This window comes from Dreissena polymorpha, chromosome 13 (assembly GCF_020536995.1).
Source record: "Dreissena polymorpha isolate Duluth1 chromosome 13, UMN_Dpol_1.0, whole genome shotgun sequence".
NCBI lineage: Eukaryota > Metazoa > Mollusca > Bivalvia > Myida > Dreissenidae > Dreissena > Dreissena polymorpha.
This window is the reverse complement of record NC_068367.1, coordinates 48493223-48516423: the sequence shown is the minus strand read 5'-3', so window position 1 is coordinate 48516423 and position 23201 is coordinate 48493223. Positions and strand designations below refer to the sequence as shown.

The window sequence follows — 23201 nt, the reverse complement described above, 5'->3', positions numbered from 1 at the left end:
ATTTATATGATAATGGCATACTTAGGTAATGTTCAGTCTCTTAAAGACGTTATAATACATGCACAAACTCATTATACGCGTGGCAGGGAACGCAGAATTGAGCCTCAAAGCCGAAATGCTTATGTCAAGTTTGTACATATTAGTATTTATGAGGTTTTCAGTATGTGACGTACTACCGTATATTTCCATGATTTGCTTGATTCGCCGATTTGTTTCCCACGGGGACGTTCTTGAAACTTCCAAAAAACCAGCAAGCCATGACGCCCGCTGTCTTCTTCAAAACCGGTCCGCTCATATAGTCTTATTGCGGTCTTGATTTGCTTTGCACACTGCCCAATGTCCGCCTTCCGTGGTTCAGACTCAGACCGCTCTGTAGTGTGTGTAAACACATGTGTATTGATTATTCGCGGCAAATCTCATCACTTACCCTAGATCAGCAGATGATTTATTGCATAAATCAATCTCTGGTACAATGATCTTGTCTGAAAACCCTTAATATTATAAATGGTTCTACTCAGGAAACAGACGCGAGTATGTCTTAACAAGCCTTAGACTTTAGATGCATTAAATAAATGATAAAATGTGATACTTTATGATAAACGTGTCATTTAAATAGACATGATGCGCAAGTACAATGTATACAAATCGATTTTACATCAAAAGTGGATGTTTAATTTAATCCATGTCCAAACCAACATGAAAACAGTTGAAAAATACAGTCAGAATTATATAAAACAAGAAATATCTTTAAAAAAGATATACGGCGTAAATAGTTTAATGAATGAGATCAAGGATAGCGAATGTCTTTTTCTGTGCAGTTCTTAGCTGCATCACACGCAGTACGGGATGTTACGCGGAGTTTTCGCGGCTTATTTTACATTATAACATATTGCTGGTCATAAACCTATAGATACAAAACAGAAAACCAAAAGAAGAATGGAAGTGAAATTTAAACATATGAGTCAACCGGCCACACGAGAAGTATCCGTATTTATAGGCGCGTTCTTCGAACAAGCCTGTTTTAGTGGTTTGTCGGGCATTGCTATTTGATTCGATTATTAACAGTATCGAGAATCATTGTGCTCATGCTTAAAGTGATATTATGGGCATTTTGCACTGTTGAATTGAGCTGAAAAGAATTAACAGGTCAAAATAGTTAGTTAAAATGTGGTTACTGATCAATTATCTGCAACTCACCTTGCTACCAGTTGTTTATAAAAATATATTTTATATTCGATATTCTTACGTGACCCACCCAGTCCTGTAAGCCGAAATGATCCGTAAAACAATATTGTGTCTTTGTGTCGTATGAACAAATCTGCACTAAAACTAAATTTAGGTTCAACTCGTAAACGCATGAACAGTTGTCAAACGAAAGTACGGTTAATATTCAAATGCATTATTTTTCTCTTTCTGGTATATTGTTTTAGTATGTTGATGCTGCATTAATTACTATAAGTGTATATGAAGTAGAAACATCAAAAATAATCAACGGTTGCGATAGACACCTATAAACTGTTACATGCTCATAATATCACTTTAGTACATTAGGCAATATGGTGGAATAATTATTGTTAAATTGATCAAAAATAATATTTATCATTGTATTTTTGAAAACACATTAAGAATCTATTATTGACATACCATAATTATATTGCTGAATATCTTCATTTAACATGTTTCTGGTCTAAATAAAATTCCAGGTCATCTAGTTCACGGATAGCGTCTTTATTATATAACGATTATTTTACTGGCCGCGAACTCCGGTGATGACCTGTATATTAACTCTGAATGTCCGCGAATTGACCCGAAACCTCGCGGGTTGAAATGCAATGCTTTAAAGTGAGGCTTCGCTTCCACTGCTCTTTATACTTTTACATGTTTACATGTTGACAGGAATATGGAAGTAAGCACTAAATATGAGAACATAGCCTTTTAAGTATAAACGCTTTTGCGCTGGTAATACTCTGAAAATAAAAGGTGTACGCACAAACTGTATTGATGTCGAGAATTGAGTGTAAAACTGTTCTATCTATTAAGCCTTTTCATTAGAGATAAAATTGTTTCATACAGTAAAACAGTGTTACAAAGACGCGGATATGTTTCCAATGTTCTGGTGGTATACTCAAATCAGCCAATGGAATAAATGAAGTGTATTCATTCGTACCTAGCCGCGGGAAATTTATTTGAATTGTATTGGACACTTACAAAGGTCAGGCTAAGGTGAAAAGCTGGCTTAATACAGCTTACGCCGAACAAGAAATATCTTTAAAAAAGATATACGGCGTTGATTGTGGTTGCAGTTAATGAAAGGTAAAGACTTCAATGAATGAGATCAAAGATAGCGAATGTCTTTTTCTGTGCATTTCTTAGCTGCAGCAAACGCAGTACGGGATGATACGCGGATTTTTCGCGGCTTATTTTACTTTATTACATATTGCTGGTCATAAACGTATAGATACAAAACAGAAAACCAAAAGAAGAATGGAAGTGAAATAAAACATATGAGTCAATCGGCCACACGCGAAGTATCCGTACATATTTTAAATATTTATACGCGCGTTCTTCGAACAAACCTGTTTTAGTGGTTTGTCTGGCGTTGCTATTTGATTCGATTATTAACAGTATCGAGAATCATTGCGCTCATGCTTAATTCATTAGTCAATATGATGGCATAATTCTTGTTAAATTAATTAAAAATAATATTTATCATGGTATTGTTGTAAAACACATTAAGAATCTATTATTGACATACCATATGATATCGCTGGATATCTTCATTTAACATCTGTCTGGTCTAAAGAAAATTCCAGTTCACCTAGTTCACGCTATAGCGTCTTTATTATGTAACAATTATTTTCCTGGCCGCGAACTCCGATCAGAAAGGTCATTTATTTGCACTTTTCTTTTGCTGATGTAATTCTAATCGAACTATTTATCTTGCAGCTAGTCGACTTGTCAAATTCATGACTCGTTGTGACTTACCTTGTTATGAAACTCTTCAGCTTAAAAGCACCATATTATTACTAAATGTCCAATGTATTGAACATACATATTGAGCACTACTATGCTGCAACCATCCGCTTTTTCATTTATTTCGTATGATGTTGTGTTGTTTATCAAAGCTCATTTTATTTTTCAACATCTCATTTTGCTTTCCAATTACCATTTTTCTAGTTTGTTATGCTTTTTTCTCAGTCCTGTCCAATTCATTTATTAAGGCTATGTCGCTGCCAACTTATCTTGTTCTACAGCCTGGTTGGTTTAAACCCCCTGTATTGTTAACATTACTACCCAATGGGTAATGACGTTACTCAATACAGAATGGCTGTTGGAATTTTTAATTCAAGTGTAAGGATTTGTCGTCATAAGTATACTATCAATTATGATTTTAATTATGTATTGATTACATTTTTGTTGAGTCTTCAAAGATTATCGCAGTTAACAACGTACAAATACCTAAATTCGTTGTTAGCATGTGCGATTATTGTTGTATGCGCTGATATTATTTGTTTTATTTTACTTCTGTCCGGTGATGTCGAACCTAATCCAGGCCCTTATAACGGTACCTTGGATCTACTTCACCTTAACATAAGATCGTTGCGCAACAAACTTGAATTTATCAAAGATAATTTACTTAATTTTGACATAATGTGTTTTACGGAAACCCATTTAACCGAGGTTATCACCGACGAGCAGATCTTAATTGATGATTTTTATCACGAATTATTTCGAAAGGATTTCACGAGTCATTCAAGCGGACTAATTGTTTATGTAAAACAATCATTATTATCGAGGCGTATTCTCGACCTCGAAAATCCCCGTTTACACACAGTTTGGCTAGAAGTTAAATTACATAATTTCAATACTCTGATTTGTTGCTTTTACCGGCCGCCTAATTCTGATGTTACTTTTTGGAATGATTTTGAAATCATGATTGATAAAGCGCTTGATTTAAACAAGAACGTCATCATGCTTGGGGACATAAACGAAGACCAATTTAAACCCAATGCTCGCCTCTCTCAATCAGTTTCCCTGTATAATATGCACAACGTTATCGCTCAAGCGACAAGGGTCACCGCAAATACTGCTACACTAATTGATCCGATATTGATCTCGGATACCGTTTTATGCTTGAACAGTGAAGTAATAGTTATCCCTCAAACTGTTAGTGACCATCATGCTACTGCCATTCATGTTTCAATTCCTTTAATAAACAGCAAACCGATTCAACGAAACATTTGGTTGTATAAATATGCCGATTTCGATCGACTAAACAATCTTATTACAGGTACAAACTGGGAATTTATCCATGATTCTAATGTTAATGAAGCAACTGTTATGTTTACGAACAAACTTATCGAACTGATGAAACTTTGCATTCCAAACAAACTTGTCACAGTGCGCCCTAATGACAAACCATGGTATGATTCTTCTATTAGAACAATGGCTCGTAAACGAGATAGACAAATACACATATCCATAGACAATCCTACTTCTGCTAACTGGAACAAATATAAACAATTTCGAAATAAGGTTAATAACATGATAAAACATGCGAAAGAACAGTTTTATTCGAACCTAGAAACATCTCTTGATGAACTAAATACTTCAAATCCAAAAAAATATTGGAAAACACTAAAGCAACTAATAAAAACAAATTCTCATCCGAATTCGATACCACCTTTACAGTCAACGGACTCTGACGGCAATCTTATTGTACATTTGTCAGATACCGACAAGTCAAACTGTTTAAACAGATACTTTGCCTCTATTGCGTCGTTGAATGACTCAACCGGTGTTCTTCCACAATTCTCAGATATCTCTAACGCAAAATTATATAACCTGTCCATATCAGAATCGGAAATTATAGATGTTATTAAATGCTTAATGACCAATAAAGCCGTCGGTGGTGACCTTATAAGTCACATTGTCCTTAAAAAAACGTGCAATTCTATTGCTAAGCCTTTGTGTATCCTCTTTAACAAATCACTTTACGAAAGTACATATCCTGCCCAATGGAAAGAAGCGATTGTAATGCCTCTATTTAAAAAGGGAGAACCGAATAATCCTTCCAACTACCGTCCTATCTCATTGTTAAGTTGCGTAGGCAAGCTGATGGAGAGGATAGTTTATAAACATTTATACAACCACCTTCTTGCTAACAAACTTATATACTCCAACCAGTCGGGCTTCTTAAAAGGTCACTCCACAGTCGCTCAATTAATCGACATTTTTGATCAAATAACGAAAGGTATTGATGAAAAGAAACTCACATGCATGGTTTTCTGTGATATTTCTAAAGCGTTCGACCGCGTCTGGCACACAGGACTACTCTTCAAACTTAAACAAAATGGATTTGATGGTAATTTACTTAATTGGATAAAAAGTTATCTAGGGAGTCGCACTCAAAAAGTCGTGGTTGGAGCATCAATATCTCAAACGTTAGAGCTTAATGCCGGTGTTCCACAGGGATCTGTTCTAGGCCCATTATTTTTTCTTGTTTATGTAAACGACATAGTCAAGCACCTTCAATGTACTGCCCGCCTTTTTGCCGATGACACTTCCCTCTCATGTACTACCTCAAATATATATAACATTGAAATTGTTCTGAACCGTGACCTACAAGTTATAAGTAACTGGGCAAAACAATGGCTTGTAGATTTTAATCCACATAAAACCGTGGCTATGTTGTTTTCATCACACCATGCTGTTCCCCAACCACATGTTTTATTTAATAATGTACCGGTCAATTTTGTAGAAAACCACAAACACCTCGGTCTTACACTCAGTTCAAACGGCAAATGGCACGAGCATATCACTAATATAGTAAAATCGTCATCGAAAATACTTGGAATTATGCGAAAAATTAAATACACGGTCTCAAGAAAAACATTAAATCAAATTTATATTTCCCACCTACGACCACTACTTGAGTATGCATGTGTCGTTTGGGACGGATGTGCTCTTTACGAAAAAGAAATGTTAAATAAAATACAAAATGAAGCGGCAAGAATAGTCACAGGTCTCACAAAATCTGTTTCTTTGTCTAACTTGTATTCAGAAATCAACTGGCATAGTTTAGCCGAGCGTAGGAAGTATCTAAAACTTATACATATGTACAAAATTCACAATGGTTTATGTCCAGACTACTTACAAAATTTACTACCAGCAACTGTCTATCAACAATCTGCTAGGAACCTGAGGAACGCAAATGATTATGTAATCGTTACTAGAAGGACGGAACTTTACTCACGCTCATTTATCCCGTCGGCTATCGATCTATGGAACAACTTACCTCGCGACATAAGACTGTTAGATTCTCTATCAAGATTCAAAATTAAATTGAAACAATTATTTCTCCCAAATGTCGAAACTCCTTTATATTTTCATACTGGTGATAGAAAATCGTCCATTTTACATGCTCGACTAAGGAATAACTGTAGCGATTTGAAATTGCACTTGTTCATCAATCACTTAGAACCTTCACCTTTATGCGTATGTGGAGAAGTTGAATCAGTGTATCATTTCTTTTTTATTTGTCCACGCTTTTCTGAACAACGTACTACTCTTTTTGAAACCCTACACGCAATTGAACAAATAAATTGCAATACAATGCTTTTTGGTAATGACATGTTAGATAATGACACCAACTGCTTCATATTTAAAAATGTTCAGATATTTATTAAGACGACAAAGCGTTTTTCATAATGTTGTTGTAGCGCATAGTTATGTTTATTCTTCTGGACAGGACTTCACAATCTCAAGGTTGTACTGTATGTTTTATTTCCAATGCTTTACAAACCATGATTTTCTTTTGTATTTTACTTGCGCACTTGTATTTTGCTCTCTTAATACAAATGTAATCTTGACCATGTAACTTACAGCTTTACAAAATCACGCTATCGTCACGAATATATGCAATGTAAATAACACAACAGGGAAAGACCACCAATAATGTTGTTAGAACTTTAGGTCCTACCCTTTTTTCAAAACAGTTGTATTTCTATATATGTTCTGTAGTTGTGTAACTATTTTGGAAATAAAATATGTTTAAATCAACTCCGATCAGCACATAGGGTAGAGACGCAGCGATGACCTGTATGTAAACTCTGACATTTACACACGGTGGCCGCAAATTGACCCGATATACCTCGCGAGTTGAAATGCAATGCATTAAAGTGAGTCATCGCTTCCACTGCTCTCTATACTTTAACATGTTAACATAAAACTTCACTAGTAATGAACATGTTATGGAAAAGTGCCTCTTGTACTAAAGGTATATACAGAACATATAGAAACATTAAAAACATGAAATGAACAGTTTGATAAAATCTCCAAAATGATGTCCATTCCAAGTTTGATGTCATAATAAAAATGACATAAAACATAGTGTTAATTATTGTTAGCGTCCAAGAACACGAATTGACATCAAATCAATTCATGCAATACTGGGATAATTTCACATTATTATTATTATTTATTATTTATACATGTATCATGAAATTCATTATGCATTTAAAATGAAATTATATACATGAATTATAACTGCTTAACACAAATAACATAAGGGTTCGTGCTGACTTAGTAAAATAACTATCCATTATTTCTCAAGCACTTTGCAAACAAGTACAGTCTAACCTGTCAATAAAGACCACTTAAGGTTCATGTAGAGGCTTCATTTTGAAAAATGTGGGACCCCTTGCATTGAACTCAAATATGACTAAAGGAAGAGTGCCACATTGAAAATGTATACATATATGCTTTAAAGGATGTTTTTCCTTCAAACTGCTACCAATTTTGTGCATCAACGTATCATACCATCCACAAAATCAATCAAAATACAAAGCGATTTTAACACTAAAATAGACATTATTTTCAAAAATCTGAATCATGTTTTTTCGACGTAGTTCGGTGGAAAAGTATAGCACTAGTGAATAATATCGACCTTGACGAGGGCAAGTAACGCTTAAATAGTGAACAAAATTTACATATCTAGAAATATCATAACTCGAACACATGTCATTTCATCACCATGGGGGCAGCCATTTTTAAATTAATAAAATAGAAAGAAACATGCTAAAAACTCACTCATCGCCTAATTGACATTCCAAACGGTTGACGATGACAAATGCATTGGACTGTAATCTTTCCGTCGATGTTTGCAAACTGCACGATCTGACCTCATAAACACTCAAAAAAATAAATATGTAACAAGCATTTCACCAATGTTTACAATTGTTGTCGAATCACATATACTGTTATTGTTGCGCATAAAATAGTACGCTTACAGACTGACAGAAAGATCGATACGTTCAATTCATCACGGTATACTATTCTATTGATAATGTATAATAATACATCGCTTTAACAATCTAAAAGTAGAAATAATTCTTTTAAACGGAGTTTTTAATAACGAAAGTGAAAAAAACGGAAGTTGGATGGATATTCTGTGAGATGCACTTCGGCTCCAGAAAAACAATACAAATAAACTAAAAAAGACGTGTGGGGGACAATTTTCAGCTGGAAAATATTTGAAGCAGGGTAATTGATGATATCTCTACGTGGTCATTTCTGTTATTTAGTGCGATCTCTTGCTGATTAATGTTAATAGTTGTTTTACTAGTTGCGACCAAACTGTCAAAATAAGTATGTGTTTTCTCAAGTATGTGTATACACATACCCGGTTTTCTCACCACTGCACGTGGTTTCGACCGATTTGTTTTGCACGTTTTTCTACGGAGCACAGCGAGTGCCACGCTTTCAAAATGGATAGATGAATCGAAATATAAAATCAATCAGTTTGCCAATTTCTTTATATTCCTTTACAATTTTATATGTCGTCTGCAATCTATTTCAATTTTAGATGTTTTAAAATTTGCAATTTGGTTGAGAGGTAAATGACAAAATTGTTAAGCCTTTGAAATAGAATTGTGACTCTTTTTATCCACCATACCTGGATTTTTAAAAAGTAGTTACGTTTTAGTTATCATTAGAACTTTGTTTAGGAAATTTATCCAAAAAAGGCAGTTGAATAAAAACTCATTTGTTGTTTAATGACAATAATTTTCTGTGAAATGTTGCTAACTTGACCTTGTATATGTATAATATTGAATGTCAAAAATGTGTTTATGTTATTCTATCCGTCTTTAGCTTTAAAATGATATATAGTTTGACCATATTGTACCACATTGAATGAAGAAAACCCAAAGCGAAGTTTTAATGAATTTTATCCCTTCCATGAACCTTAAGGGATTTGGTCGTTGTGGTCTTTGTTCACAGGTGGTTTTCATTCGCAAGGTCCATTGAAACTCTGCAAAATATGCTAGTAGGATTTTAACAGGTACCTTATCTATGTATGTGCTCTATTGCTTAAATGGTTGAATACAAATGCATGTATAATGCCATAAAGAATTGAAAACACAGTTTTGATTTTATATTTATCATTTCAATTTCCTTATGTTTTTATTATTTATTTCATTAAACATATCATGTTTTAATAACTATTGACATACATGAATATGTACTTGAACTGACAAATTCCGTATCGATAATCTTTGCACGTCTTATCACGGAGAAATTTAAGAAAGGAATGAATATCAAAATGTATGTTTGTAATTGGTATTTAAATTGTAACGAGACCATAAATTTCCTTCATGGGTTGATGAAAGCCCCAACGTTTTGTTTTATATTTTCGGCAATTAGTACATTAATCACGAGTTACTAAAACACAAAGGCAACTTCTTACACTTTTGACAAACTGATAAATGCATAAAAGAAGCAGGTGGCTACCAATTAGCAATGTGTGTTAAGTAAACAAACAACTGCTTATTTAATTGCCTGTCATATCAGGACTTTAAGCTAGTAGTAATATCGGCTATATCGGTCTGAATTGCATAAAAACTCTAGTCTTTGTTCGAATCTATTTCTCATACTTACACATATTCACTGTTGTACATCACGAACAGTGATGGAGCCCGTTTCACTTTCGTTTTATTAAGTTTTATGAAAACCAATATCAAAACAAGTTAAAACGCGTGTTTGTATTATGCCACACAGGTGTTGTATAATAAACAAGTCGTGGATAACTGTTTAATTGCATAATCATTTTCATAAATTGACTATCCTATAAAACATTCTACTAAACATTTAAAGCGTACGATCCACGCAAGCCGTTTTAAAATTGTAAATGGGGTCATGCTCAGTTAACGACGGCGCGTGATGTCAATAGTGTGAAACATACCAAGCGGTAGTTTGTACAACATGAAGTAATGCGATAACGGCACACCTTTTTGTATGCCCAGTCTCTTCAAATCCATATCACAATCAAGCGTGTGTTACTTTATTTATCCTTCATCGATTTAACTGTAAGGAAGACAAAAAGCAGGCTGGATACAAAGTTTGGCGGAGGGCAGTTGCACAGATCTTCAACTAGCATACGAATTAAGGTCAGCATTGAGAAGTCAGAGATCTTTGAATAGACAAACAATACCACCGAAGACATTACCATTGACGACGAGACGCTTGAAGAAGTAACTAGCTTCAAATACTTGGAAGGAACCATGTTCACAGATAACATCCGTACCGCTGAGGCCCTATTAAGAATAGCCATGGTGACCTCAGTCAAGGTCAAACTGAGCAGGTTGTAGACACGCGGCTACTTCAGCATCCCAAACCAATACAACCTCTTCCAGTCCCTCGTAGTGATCATCCTTTTGTACGGCTGAGAAATCTGGACGCTTCACGCGGGCACATAATGCAGGATTTATATGCCTTTGAACACAATTGTTTATGATGTCCGCTTTCCAACACCTACATAGAGCGCAATACCAACGAATACATCCGGAACAAGACACATTGTGCAAGACTGTTCTCCAGAACACGAGAAGAAGATGGCCGTCGAGCCGTCAGAAGAAACGCTGGATCGACAATGTAAAAGAGTGGACGCCCCTCGTCATGAATGAGCTACTCACAGCAGCCCAAAACATACATGACTGGTTAAATACCTGTGTGTCGTCGTACCTTATTTTCCCCCGACGACCAACATGTAAGGGCAATTAAAATGATACGATAATAATACATATGATGATGATGATGATAATGATGATGATGAGAAGGATGAGGAGGAGGAGAGAAGGAGGAGGAGAGAAGGAGTAGAAGAAGTAGGAGGAGGAGTATGTAGAAACAATAGAGCAGAACAGAATAGATCAACTCAAAACAGCACAGAACAAAGCAAAACATAACAGAATGGAATAGAATTGATCAAAACAGACAACAAACAGGAGACTCAAGCAGGTTTGATGACGACGATGACGACAATCATGCAAATCATGATGCTTATGATGTTGATGCTTATGATGATGAGGAGGAGGAGGGGGATCATCATCATAATGATGAGTAGCAGGAGGAGGATTCTCAAGCCATTCATTCATTGTAACTTGCGACAAAGACACGTAAGAAATACAGTCCGCACAGGCTAATCAGGGACGACACTTTCCGCCTTAACTTGATTTTCGGTAAGGAGTGACTTCCTTGAAACTACAAATACCATAAAAAGCGGAAAGTGTCGTCCCTGATTAGCCTGTGCGGACTGCACAGGCTAATCTGGGACAACACTTTACACACATGCATTAAACCTAGTTTTTTCAGAACGCGACTCGTATTATTTCATGGTCAAGCTCCGCAATTTAGTCAACCTGAGGCATTTATTTCCTTCACTTAGGTTATGGTGTCATATAACATACCGAATTGATGCACATGTCTTTTCTTCGTCAATTATCAACTGTTATAATGCATTGTGGATCAATAGAATAAAAAGCATCAACAAATACGTCAATTGTTTAATTTAAATTGGTATAGTTTTAATAAGCATTTTACATTTTGTAACATAATGGCGAGTATGTAGGGCGCCCAGAGCTTCAGAAAAGGATTTAGTCTTATTTTACCCGTGATAAATATTGTTAAAGGGTGTTGTACTCCTCTGTTTCAGTCATTTAGGATATTTAGTAATGTTGAAGGGCATTTCCATTTCCATAAAAAATGACACAATTCATAGTGTTTAATCTAGAAATATTATTATTTGTTATTAATAAATAACAACATAATACATTTTAAATGATTATAAGAACATACTTTCTTTCAAATAATCAACTTACACGTGTTGTATATCTGTCTTCATTGGGTCTTTCTTAAATAGATTATTCGAGTATAACATGAACGTCAATTCACAATTAAACTAAATTATGACTCTGCTTGTGCAATTGAAAATAAAGTCACACTGCCTGAGATCTATGTAAATTAACTATAAACATAATCTCTAAAAAGTTAAAACTTTGAATGTTTTCTTCTCATCTGAAGTTTCTTAAGTTTCCTGGTCCTCCCTTCTCTTTTTATCTTTAAAAACCAGAAGATACAGATACGCCAGTACTGCACTAGATGGGCCGTATGATCCCACAGGGACCTGGTACATATTCTCTGCAATCAGCAGGTCAATATTATCTTCTTTGAGACAGCTTCTAAACTATTTGCAGTCCGTTTTTTTTGCTGAAACTTCTTTGATATTCCACACTGGTAACAATAATAAACAGGCATAATTTGCATAGCTTGTCTAATTCGGGTAACGCTTTACTTCCATTAATCTGGATATCTCTATGACAGAGTGTTTTGGTTTCTAAAGACTCTAAATCTCCACTAACAACAGTGACCTCCTTATCTACACCATAGAGCTCACTCTAAGTCTCCAAAACAGCCCAACTCTCACTGTCACCCTTTTAAACCTATGCTAATAGTTCTTTTCAAAACATGTCACATATCTATCTCTTAAATGCATGATACGAATTGGCCTGTGAGTCAAGAAAACATCATCATTCAATAATTCACATGTTGAACCATCTTCTATTGTCACTATTTTAATGCGTGCTTTCATCTTTTATACTCTCTATTATTGAATTTAAATGCTCAAGTTTACCAAGTTTTAGGGCATCATCTATAGTTGTAACCATAGATTCCTTTTAATCTTCTTAGTTGTCATAACATTATTGACTGCATTTGCCAGTTCTTTCTCGACAATTTGATGCACATTGAACTTACTGTGTCTATCAATACTGTTCCTTTGAATGTATGTAGAACCTTCAGGGCTAGCGCTGGCCCAAAATATCTTTGAGCCACCCAGATCTAGGGTTTTTTTTTGGATCCTAGATTGTCTGTGGTGCGTTTTGGGCCTATTGCCAACCAGTTTTCATTTGTTTCAAATAACAATATTAACTATAGAAGTTTCATATTTCTTTTAATGACAACAAGCACATGTCACATATCATAATATACATCACATCACAATTTTCATAGTAATAGAGATATTTTAGAGCTGCAGTTACCGCTGCCTCACTCTTCGTTATGGCCACGTCACAGGCGGACTTCATAAACACCGATTGCTTGCTGGCATCGACGGCATGAGTGTGATCTGAAAATAAAAAAAAATATAAATAAATACATAGTCAATCTGCTTATATACATATGGTTAGACTATAGCATTTTAAAGTAATTTCAAATTAAAATTCCTCTCATCTTCAAAATCTTACCTTTAGACTTTCATGTTTCGTCACCGAGTCTTTTTTCAGGATATTGCAACCTACAGTGAATGTGTTGGAATTATGCACCTTAATGCATAGGTCACAGTACATTGATTTTTATTCATTCTCAAAGCGAAGCCAATTGTTATCAACGTTCCATGACTCTTGGAATGCTCTAGTTTTTTGTGTTAATTTTTTTTTGTTTGTTTGTTCAGACTCATTTTCGTCCAAAGGACACTTTAAGGTTAAAGAAGCCATGTTAGCGACTGTACGGACAAAGTGGATACTTCCATTTATATTGTTGACGATATGAATTACTCTTCCTATGAGTTAAAAATTCGTAACTTTAATTAAACTTTAATTGCAATTAAACCGCGCGTGTTTTTCACGTTTTCCTTTGATTAAAATACGCCGCTGTTAGTTAGCATAGTGTGAGTAAAACGATCAAATTGATTAATTATTACCTTTTCATTTCAATAGAAAATCGGCAGAAAGTTTTAACATCAACGACATAGAACTAATTATTTAATTATCACTCTTTAATTTAGATCAATAGTCAGCTTTGAAATAATTAATTTACTGTCACGCTTATTTTTATTTTTAATCTTATAATACGACATTTGCGACCTGCCGCTATTTTGTTTGCAGACGACAATATTAACTGTGTATTCAAAGCTCCACCCATTTTTACGTTTCATTCAACTACGTCATTTCATGTGTAAGCGAGCTCAGTGTTGATTGGCCAGCTACCATGTGCACTTCTATAACAATAAGGTCAAGCGATGTCTCGATACAGGTGCAGACTGGTTTTCGTTCACTGTTCAAATTGCGAATACTTTCATTGAAAAAAAGAGAAAAATTTAGAAAACCAGTTTCGGGTTAAAATGGCGGCTGTTTTCAATGAAATTTTACGAGACTTTAGCATTTTCGCAAAGCGGATTTTTCTTGAGCCAAATTCTCAATATTTTCGCAAATGGCTCAAGTGGCGAACGACAGCGCGAGCCCTGACCTTCATTTGCCAAGATACTTTAAAACTTTTTATATTTGCAAATTATACTGGTCAGTCTAATTTCTTGGCCTTCTTGAATAATGCTTAACCAATGGTAATTTTGTTTCCACGATTTCTGAGTTTTGTCAGACAATGTGTCACCACCATAATCTTTGTTGTTATTTTTATGTTCTGACTTTTCAATCGCTGTGCCAATGAGATCGCCTAAAATAATTATAACAATTCTAGAAGCATCATAAGATTCCTCTCTATTGACATATTTAAATATACTTCCTGCAGGAGCCGCTGGTCGCTGCTACATTATATTAAATAATCGAGTCATGTAGGGCTGTACTCTCTATAAAAATATCATAGTTTACTCGAAAGCAGGTTTTACACATAAGAATAATGTTCTGTTTTTATCTTTTGGTGATAGTGATATGGCATTAATAGGTGGTCACAGCTAAATCCCTGAAATATGATACAGTGAAATAGTATAGCAAAACAATTGCACTGAAAAAGGTTACATTCCACTAGAAAACGGCCGTGAAACAAAGGTGCAAATACAGTCGATTTTGATTTGTGTCAAGGTCTTTCTTGGTTTGTGCATGGCATGTCTTTTTTATTGCATAAATCGATTCAGCTTAGTACGGCCTTTATTAAAGGTATGGTCATAGTGGTCTCTTTGTGCAAAATGTTGCATTTATTTTCGCCACAGGTTGTCGCTTTTGTATTGAATTGTATAGGGAAAATATTTAGTATATTTTGACCTAAAAACGTCCCGTTTTTGATACGCAAATTCGATCAATCTCCACGCAGAGTTGTTGTTCCATGCTCTCACATACAATCTCTTCCATCACAAGAAAATCCTTTTAGTTTTATATTTTGAAAAGTAGTATCATTTTTTTTATATTTTGAAAATAGTGTAAAAGATTAGATTCATAATAAAAAATAACCTTAATTTTAAAAAGTAAACATAACAACTGGAAAATTATTTTACTACCTGGCTCGGCTATAATCACGTAGTTTATTATAAAGGCGGGGATTAGTTCCAGCTATGCTGGTTCAAGTCAAATCTCTGCGCGGAGTTTGAAACACGATGGGAAGCCATTTTAATATCATGCTTATTTTTATTAACTTACTTTTGATTCAAAGATTAACTAACACTAAAACTCAACTGGATTATCAGTTAAAACGGTTACGCACTTTAATCGATTCAAAGTACGTACCAAAAAGTGTTTTGCCATATGTTACGAACTGTGCCGAAATTTAATGCATTTTTTATTTTTTTTTCTATTCGTTAATACTCAGAGACGAATTTATCTAGATCTCTGAATGTAGGATCATAATATTTTACATACCAAGAAAAAAGCTTTGGTACCGAATGAACTAAATTTTCAGGAACCTAAGTTTTAGTTTTCAAACACAGTTTGGAATATATGGAAGGTTGAAGGCGGCGTCGTTGTTCACAGAAAAATGTATATGCGGCGTTTTTATTTTTATTTCAGCGGAAGACAAATACATTTCGAGTTTTTCTTCGAAATCCGTGTACACGTCACCCCGATATTGTAAAATACTCATAAAAATGCAACGCTGTGTTAATTACGTGCCCTTTGCGAGTATTACATTTAAATGAGAAAAAAATGTATGTACAAATTTAAATAGTTAAATATATTACTATTTACTGCATACTTATATAAAACGTCAAATAAATACACACTTGTATAATTCTCTCAAATATTGGTTTGTTTGTTCGGTCAGCATTATTCAAATTATGTGAACTTATAGTTAAATAAATAAAATATGGTGAAATAAATTGAAATCTCCTTCTAATCATACGCACGTTAAGCTTTTGCATTCGACAACAGTACGTTTGGTTATTATCTATACGCAAAGCCTATTAGACACCACGTGCCGTCAAACACACTTTAACGTTTTATATTTAACATCGCACTGGCGTTTCGTTAACATAGTTCGGCCAACAAGTGCTGCATCTAATATGTACGACAAACTACAATATCGAGTCCAACAAAAATATGTATAACTTGACGCTGCAAGATCACTTCGCTAAAACGTGTCTTTGATATGTCTAGACAAAAGTAATTACAATTCCGAAGTCTTGTATTTCGCTTATTAGCCCTATGAGATCATTCCTTCAATGTTATGACGGTGACGATGATGTTCAAGTTAAGTTCTTATGTCACCAATACGTTTGATGCAAAGGAGCTTATGCATACAGTGTTTATTGTTGAATAAATTTGTTGAATAGTTTGTTTTCGGCACACACGGTTCTAATCAAGTTATACTAAAAGTACAAGTTGACCAGGTCGCTCTCACGTTTTTGCGATTGTCAATATACGATTTGTATATTTTATTCTATGCGATATTCGTTCGATGTTTTTGTTTAAGTGTCTGCGTTATGTTGGAAGATGAGTGCTAAGTTTTACCGAGTGTTCTGATTGTCTTTACGGAGTCCGAACGACAGAATTTTGACGCCGACTGACTTCCAAGTGGAACTATTTATTGCTAGACCATTACACTAACTTTCTATTAAACGCTCCCAATATGCAAAGTCCCTCCAGGAGAATCGTGTCAGATACTATGTATAGAATGTGATAGTGAACACATATATAAAAACAGTAAAATCTTTAGAATGTGCTAATTTATTTACAATGACATACTGGGTTAAACTTACAAGTAAACAATCAGAATATTTTTTAAATGTATACATTACTTCTTATATAGTGCCACAGGTTTCGAACGGTTAAGGAAAGCGTATTAAATAAAAAAAGACAGATTTTACAAGAAGAATGGTATTACAAATCGGCATCAACTAAATAAAGAGGTGAATACAAATGACATGTAAGAATGAATATATATCGATATACAGTTGATACAACAACGATATTGTACGAAGAAAATGCGCTGTGCCAACCAAAAACATTAAACAACACTAAAGATTTTCCCCATTCATCGAAACAAAAGATGAGTAACACTTGTTCGGTGGGATACCTCACACTGAGGCTTATCCCAATACAAATACGATTCACTCTTTGGGGACTTATATAAGGCACTTATATAATCCATCATTGTGATTATCAGGACTCAGTTGTTCGTACACTAGGTTATTTTATCCCCTTGGTTAGCGCTAACCGCCGGTTTAAGTTATCCAAGCTGGGTATCTAACTAGGCTGAATAAATGCGTTGCTGGAAATATTTACCCAGGCTGGATAACTATCCATGTTGGGTAAATGTATCCACTGGTTAACTTTTACACTTATCCCATAATCAATTGTAAAAGCAAAATGGCCGACATGTCGTCAAGCTATAAATAGGACAGCATATTCTGAGAACAAGATTTAATAATACTATAAAAAACGTTAATTTTAAATCAGTTATATTCAATGCATTGAATGTTTATAGATCTATGAAACAACTATGTATTTTCGTTTGTCGTGATTCTGTAAATAAATTGCGAATAAAAACGTGTATAATTAACGTTTAACGCAATCATGAGTGTAAAGAAAACACATTATTTCGAACCTGTCATTTGTAAACGTTAAAGCGAGCATGGTATATAAACATGGAACGCCTCGTCGAAGTTTCGTTATTTCCGCCAATTAAATTACAAATTCTATCAACATTTTCATTTGAACCGATATCGACTCCGCATTTTATCATCATTTAACACAACATTCAAAAAATGTTGGCGATTCTTACTTGGATTAGGATACAAATACAATTCGGCCGTTTTGTTTGTTTACATGGTTAAATTTTAACCAACCTTTAGACCAAGGTTAAATTTATCCAGACAAAACGCTGGATAAATTTAACCAACATGATGCAACAACACCTAACCAAAAAGTTAACCCTTGGTTAAATGTATCCGACATTTATCCCAGGGTTGAAATTTACCCAGGTTTCGAACAACTGGGTCCTGATATATATTTTAATGTTTAGTTAATACGAAAAATATCATGTTATAATAAAAATGTACACATTATATATATATATATATATATATATATATATATATATATATATATATATATATATATATATATATATATATATATATATATATATATATATACAGTATATACACAGTATATACACACACACAACATTTTTACATGAAATACATATGTGATCGGAATGAAAAATTATGTCTTGTTATTTCAGAAAGTAAAGCTTGTTTGTGAAAGCTCAACACAAAAAGTCTCTTCCAAAATAAACAAATACAAATTAACACTTTTTTTGTTTTGAAGAGCAAGTAAAAGAAATCGTTATGATTTAGTAACGTTATTTAACTTCTAGAATTACGTATCAAAGGGACTTAAAAAAAATTCTCACACAATGTTATAGATAAAAAAAATGTATTCATTATATCCAAACAAGAAAAATAACACTTCTGATTAATAGACGTGTGTAAAATACATTTTTGTTTAATTACAATCGCAAATCCAAATCGCAAAATAATAAAGCGCTTGTTATGCTTTTCTTCGACGAGCAAACCATATTGTGACATTTTAAAAACAAATCGAAAATATGTTAAGTCCTTTAGAAGAACAATGTGTATCTTATAAAATTTCGCAGTCATGTAAGCATAACAGATACAACCTAAATAATCTCCAATGATGCTTTTGTTTTTCTGTTTACAGATGATATCGCGAATAAATAAATTTATCCAATGTAACAATGAAAAATAAGTATTATTCCAGTCAAAAAATGCATTGGGTATTGACGAAGCTGTTCTGATCGGTCAATGTTTGCTATTCCGACGAGTTGTGAAATACAAAGTTCGCGTTGATCAAGGCTTGCGCTGCTAGTACGGTTTAATTGTCTAACGTTCGCAAATTACGAAATGCAGTTTTTCAAAGAAAGTGCTTATCTTCTGGGTCAGAATAATGTTCCTTTCAACTGGCTGAAAAGTATTATTCATTAGATCACAGCAAACGCTGATTTTCTGGGTCATTTACTGGCTGAACGGCATTATTTACGTGATCCCCTGTAAGTATACCTCGTATGTAGAGAGTGTTTATCACGTGATCCAATCGAGCCTCTCTCAACGCTTCAATAACTGCTCTTGTAATCATTTGAGGCTGATATGTTATTTGTAGCTGTTCAAACAGGTCTTCGGCGGAATTACCGTTCACATTGTAATTTCTCCTGAGAAAAGAACATGCAATATGAAAAATGTTTTATCTTGAATATTTCCACGAATTAAAAATAAAAGTGTAAGATCCATTACTGTCTTTTATTATACATCACTTTTACATGAACATCATGAACCGAACAGTTACTTCTTTACTCTCAAAAATCAATAAGTCTGGCATAGAACTGAGAGTTGAGTTTGATTTTTTTTAAAGAAAACATTTAAGTTTAGGCAAAGATGAGTTGCCTAATCATGTATAAACAATTCTGTGAATTATAAAAGCTACTGTGTTTACTCTGCATATATGCCTGATACAAAGGCACGACTATCGATACACTTAACTTACTGTAATACAAGTCTTATACGAGCGAATTCCGCAGGGTTGCTTGCAAAGTATTCCTTGATACTATGAACAGACCGTGACATACGTCCAACCTGGAAATAAGGGTTGGGAACTTTTGTTTAATAACTTATGCTACGAATTTAATAATTGATTGGTCAAAGAAAATGCTCAATATGATCTTTATTTTTGAGTTTAACGAATTATTTCGATTCAGCTTCATCAAAAAAGAATTCTTTTTCTAAAAATAATTACCTCTATCGGAAGTTTTTCGTTTGCAAGTAGATGCCATTCGTCAATGGCGATTCTGTTATGTTTTCTCTCATTGCCTCTACACCTCATATAGACGTCGACATCTAACATACACTGAAAAACATCCTGTGGCACAATTTCAGGTCTAGCACACAGGTACCATTCCGCTGCGATCGGAAATCCTGGTTCACCCTGGGCTGACTGCAACTGGTGGCATTCCTCGTTAGTTTTAAGTATGATATGTAGCTCTGTAACCTATTACCAAGTTTGGATTAGGACAAATGATGTATGGTTAAACATACACTTTTATCGTTTTATATAATGTTTAGGAAGCATAGTGCACCGTGCAGCTATACTTGTTTTATGTCACAAAAAAACAAATACTCGAGTTGCAAACGTCTTTGAAAACTAATAATTAAGCATCCATTTGACTTTTTAAGTACATTATTGCTCAACAATTTAAGAGAAGATTCAGTTCTGGATAGCAACACTGAAATCTTATTGAACCTGTAATTCTGTAAGAAGACAAATTTCATCTTAAAACAACCATTTAATCAGGTGACGCAATATCATAAATGTACCTGTTCATCTTCGAAGGCTGCCTCTGTTGTGTCTTCCACACGAATTGGGGTCCAATGCTGTGCTTTATATCGCAGTCTGGAAATGACTTGATCGTCTGGTAATAGACGCTCTTCAAGCGTCGTAAATGGTGTTAACAGAACCTGTGTCGTTATCAGTCTTCGACGTCCCTTGTTCTCGCTGTCATCCAAATTCTAGAAATACATTTATAAGAAGGATATCATTGAACAGATCAACGCTGTCCACTTCTCATGTAAAGTATTTGAAATGCAATCAGAAGACATTATAAAAAAGTCTTAGAATATACAAATTAACGTAAGAATTGCTACGTGGAAACTGACGGGATAAAATGTGTTAACTAAATGCTTATTTCGACAACAGTCAAAGTCACAAAATGCAAATTCTAAAACTAAAATTAAATAATTACTTCACAAATCTTGAAATGTTTCTTAACATAAAAGATATTGAAGCGGAGGGAGACATGCCGTCAATCACTCATTTAAAATTAAAGTGATAGTATGGGCATCGAACAGTTTATAAGTGTCTATCGCAACCGTTGTTTATTTTTAGTGTTTTCACTTCATATACACTTAGATTTGTTAATGCAGCATCAACACACTAGAACAATATCCCGGAAAGAGAAAAATAATGCATTTGAATATCAACCGTACTTTCGTTTGACAACTGATCATGCATGTACGATGTGTACCTAAATTTAGTTTTAGTGCAGATTCGTTCATACGACACAAAGACACACTTTTTTACGGATCATTTCGGCTTACAGGACTGGGTGGGTCACGTAAGATATTGAATATAAAATATATTTTAATAAACAACTGGTAGCAAGATGAGTTGCAGATAATTGGTCAGTAACCACATTTTAACTAACTCTTTTGACCTGTTAATTCTTTTCAGCTCAATTCAACAGTGAAAAATGCCCATAATATCACTTTAAGTACCATGACTTAGTTTGAATAATTGTAACCATATCCACGATTTTGAAACGTTGAACATGTTTGGAGGGACATCCAAATCTCTTTCAAATCAAATGTATAAGCAGAGGTTTGTAAACGTTTTCCAAAAGTAATTAAACTCAGACGACTTTATAATATGTTTAATTGCGATTTTGTCTCCGCAACCTTTTTATAATCCATGAACATGAAGATTTCGTCCAAAATGAACAGCCTCAGACGGACCTCTCGCCTGGGAGATATATCTTGTTCTATCTTCTTATATGACCCATACACAAACGCTGTCATGGTAATAAGGCGATCTGAGGTAATAGTGCAGTAAAATCCGGAAAAGGATTTCGTGTAGATGTGAACTTTATTACCTGAAAAAACAACATAATTAAGGTAAGCGCATGTCAATAAAATGAGAACAATTACTTATTAAACGCATGCTTTCCTGCATATCACACACGTTTGACACATCACTTTGTGTCTTTCAAAGATAGTAATACGAACATGCTAAGCAAAAGTGAAAATATAAAGAGTTTGTAAATATGAAGCTATGCATCTTGTCTTTTACTTGAAAAAATGTTAAATGGCACATGTTTTACTTTAATTAACGAGATATAAGGCTTAAAAACTCTAAACACACAGTAAGTTTGACATTATAAAAACCAACCGTCAACTTCATAATACGCATCCATATGTTCGTTTATTTTTGTTTTAAGAGGTACTTCGACCTTTTCAGAAACCACATGTTGACCTTCGGCCGACTGAAACTTCCAAACGCGCAACTGTGACGGGTCACCGATAAAAGGCAATACAACAACCGCATAGTCACAGAGCTTGGCATATCCAGGAAGGAGATACTCGACTGTAGGCGAGGCCAAATCCACATCATCTGAGATATCCATTTTATGACGGATCAGTCGGATGCAATCGAAACTGCAGCAGTGAACTTCGATTGGATGTTTGCGGAGTTCGCTCAAAGGAAGGGTCATACGAGATTCCGAGTTTGGAATGTTTACAGTGGCATTCGATTCATCGGCCAAGACTCGATGTGTGTAAGGTTGCCCAAACACGTTCTTCTTGTTCGTCTGAGAAATTACACCGGTTTGAGTCTCGGAATCAACAAAGTGGTCAGATATTTCATTTAAGAAATAAACACGGCAGGTAGGTGCAGACTCGACATCAATATTCGTGTTAGTATCGCCCAACAAACAGTTCATGGGTTGAGTTTTATTTTTGCTTTGTGAATTCACTGAGTACTTTTTAATTCCAGTGTAACTTCTTAAGTTAATGCATCCTTTGATGCGCGTGCGCAATTCAAGTCTATACAAATATCGTCTATGTAGCACGAATAACACCC

At 34.5% G+C, this 23201-nt stretch overlaps 1 protein-coding gene and 1 long non-coding RNA gene across 2 annotated transcripts in view; one reads left to right on the top strand and one right to left on the bottom strand.

Moving 5' to 3' along the window:
• LOC127855698 (uncharacterized) overlaps positions 1–23196 on the top strand; it is a 23887-nt gene extending 691 nt beyond the window's left edge. The window contains exon 2 of the long non-coding RNA XR_008037643.1: positions 22581–23196. This is a non-coding gene — a long non-coding RNA (uncharacterized LOC127855698). The remainder of the gene's footprint in view (positions 1–22580) is intronic.
• LOC127855697 (uncharacterized) overlaps positions 12058–23201 on the bottom strand; it is a 41643-nt gene continuing 30499 nt past the window's right edge. Inside the window, exons 8-15 of the mRNA XM_052391478.1 lie at positions 22512–23201; positions 22022–22215; positions 20885–21076; positions 20307–20558; positions 20058–20146; positions 19577–19725; positions 14578–14781; positions 12058–13128 (exon numbers count right to left, since the gene is read on the bottom strand). Coding sequence (XP_052247438.1) covers positions 14597–14781; positions 19577–19725; positions 20058–20146; positions 20307–20558; positions 20885–21076; positions 22022–22215; positions 22512–23201 — 1751 coding nt within the window. The 3' untranslated portion in view covers positions 12058–13128; positions 14578–14596. The remainder of the gene's footprint in view (positions 13129–14577; positions 14782–19576; positions 19726–20057; positions 20147–20306; positions 20559–20884; positions 21077–22021; positions 22216–22511) is intronic.